Consider the following 2,176-nt stretch of genomic DNA (forward strand, 5'->3'; position numbering starts at 1 on the left):
GGCAGGCGGATCTCTGTGAGTTCGAGGCCAGCCTGGTCTACAAAAGGGAGTTCCAGGACAGGCTCCAAAGCTACAGAGAAACCCTGTCTCAAAAACCAAAAAAAAAAAAAAAAAAAGAAATCAATAAGCATTGTCACTGTAGAAGGATAATTAGGTGACTGTGCGCATACCCAGGTGTAAGAGGAAAAGTGCAGATACCAACCTAAAAGGTTGATCCTTCCTTCTCCGTGTGCTTGTTTTCATTATTTCCTAACACTGAACATGTTTTATTACTGACATATGATAAGAAAGGGAAGCTCTGCAGTTATACTTTGATTGTTATTAAGAAAACGACTTTGAGTTTTTACTCTTCCTATATCTGCCTCCAGAGTGCTGGGATTACAGGGTATCCTGTCATACACAGCCTGAGTATATTATTTCTTGTCCTGACTCTTCCTTCTGAGTTACAGCTTTTAATCTGCTGTTTTTGTAGTGATTGGCATAGGGTATTATACTAAAGAGATGGAGTTAAACATTAACTTTCCTCGTTTAGGTTTTGCTTTGCATTCTGATTTAAAATGCTCTTTCCACAATTAAGATATTTTAAAGAACAGTATTTTTAAAACTTGATTTGAACTATTTTGCCCAGAGAAAACACTGAAACCATGCTCCTTTTTCTCCCATTATTTTTATTTCATCAGCAAATTCTGGACTCGAAACCGGCCAGGTGATAAAATGCGAGATCGATATAATCTGAACCTTTTACCTGGCATGTCTGAAGATGGAGTAGAGTATGGTAAGATCTGCATATTTGTCCTTTGAAGTCTCATGATATTTCATTAGAACTTAAGTGTTAGAAGACTCGTACAAAACTAGTTTAAGGCAAGGGATGTAGCTAAGTGATCCAGTGCTTCATGCTCTCCTTTCAGTCCTCATATCAAATAATCCAACTACCAAATAATTTAATTTTTTGCTTGGACTCAGAGATTGCCTGTTTCTGCCTCCCAGGTGCTGGGATTAAAAGATTTGTATCAGCTCACCCAGCTTTAGTTTTAATTTTATAGTTTATTGATTTATAAGTCACCAGCAATATTGCCTTGTTTGTTTGCATTTTTGTTTTGTTTTGTTTGGAGACATGGTCTCACTGTGTATTCCTGGCTAACTTAACTGACTTAACTATTGCTCTATAGTCTATGCTGGTCTTGAACTCATGGAGATCTGCTGCCTCTGTCTTCTGAATGCTGTAATTAAAGGTGTGCTACTGCCCCCAGTGATTTTTTTTATTACTTATTTTCATACTTATTTTATTACTTATTTTTATAAAGCATCGTTTGTAGGGGACACTATGAAGCTCTCTGTTGATGATGGGTATATTATTTGCAGATGACCTGGAACCCAATAGCCTGGCAGTGATCCCAGGGATGGGAATACCAGAACAACTGAAGTTAGCTATGGAGCAAGAACAGATGGGTAAGGGCAGCTATGTTTATTCATTTCATTTTTATAAGGTTTTGTAAACCTCTCTTATTTTCATGGTAAATTAATTATTAATAAGTGGTGTTGAAATGCTCATGTGGCTTATTGAGAAATGTGAATAAAAATGGTTCAAACTAATGTTTAAAAATTATGTTTCCAACAGTTTGCTCATTTGTTAAAAGACTACATTGTTTTGTTTAAAGGACTAACTAATTCTTTCTATGGTTTCAGGAAAAGATGAATCAAATGAAATTGAAATGACAATTCCAGGCTTGGATTGGGGAATGGAGGAAGTGATGCAAAAAGATCAGAAAAAAGTTCCTCAGAAGAAAGTCCCGTATGCAAAGCCCATTCCTGCTCAGTTTCAGCAGGTGAGCCGCTACAGTGACCTGTTCCTCTGACGTGCTCAGGATGATTTCCTCCAGCTCTTTTGTTGCCCCTGTTCCTCTGACGTGCTCAGGATGATTTCCTCCAGCTCTTTTGTTGCCCCCTTCTCGTATTCTTGTTTTTAGGCATATTTGCCATTTGTGCTCTAAAGTTAAGTACTGAGTTTGACATCTACTTTCTCAATGTCTCTTTTTAGTATTGTCTCATTTTTATCATCTACATTGTCAGAGGGAAGAGAAGGACTCAGCAGGCAGAGTGTGTTGGCCATCTTCTGTATTGTCTGTCTTTCTGCTCCATTAATACAAATAACTTACTCAAGTAGCTAACAAACTTT

At 37.4% G+C, this 2,176-nt stretch overlaps 1 protein-coding gene across 1 annotated transcript in view; it reads left to right on the plus strand.

The window, feature by feature from the left end:
* Positions 1–2,176, plus strand: part of Wdr33 (WD repeat domain 33) — a 114,987-nt gene that overhangs the window by 90,999 nt on the left and 21,812 nt on the right. Inside the window, exons 12-14 of the mRNA XM_005355859.2 lie at positions 681–775; positions 1,363–1,449; positions 1,687–1,826. Coding sequence (XP_005355916.1) covers positions 681–775; positions 1,363–1,449; positions 1,687–1,826 — 322 coding nt within the window. The remainder of the gene's footprint in view (positions 1–680; positions 776–1,362; positions 1,450–1,686; positions 1,827–2,176) is intronic.

Source organism: Microtus ochrogaster, chromosome 18 (assembly GCF_000317375.1).
Source record: "Microtus ochrogaster isolate Prairie Vole_2 chromosome 18, MicOch1.0, whole genome shotgun sequence".
Classification (NCBI taxonomy): domain Eukaryota; kingdom Metazoa; phylum Chordata; class Mammalia; order Rodentia; family Cricetidae; genus Microtus; species Microtus ochrogaster.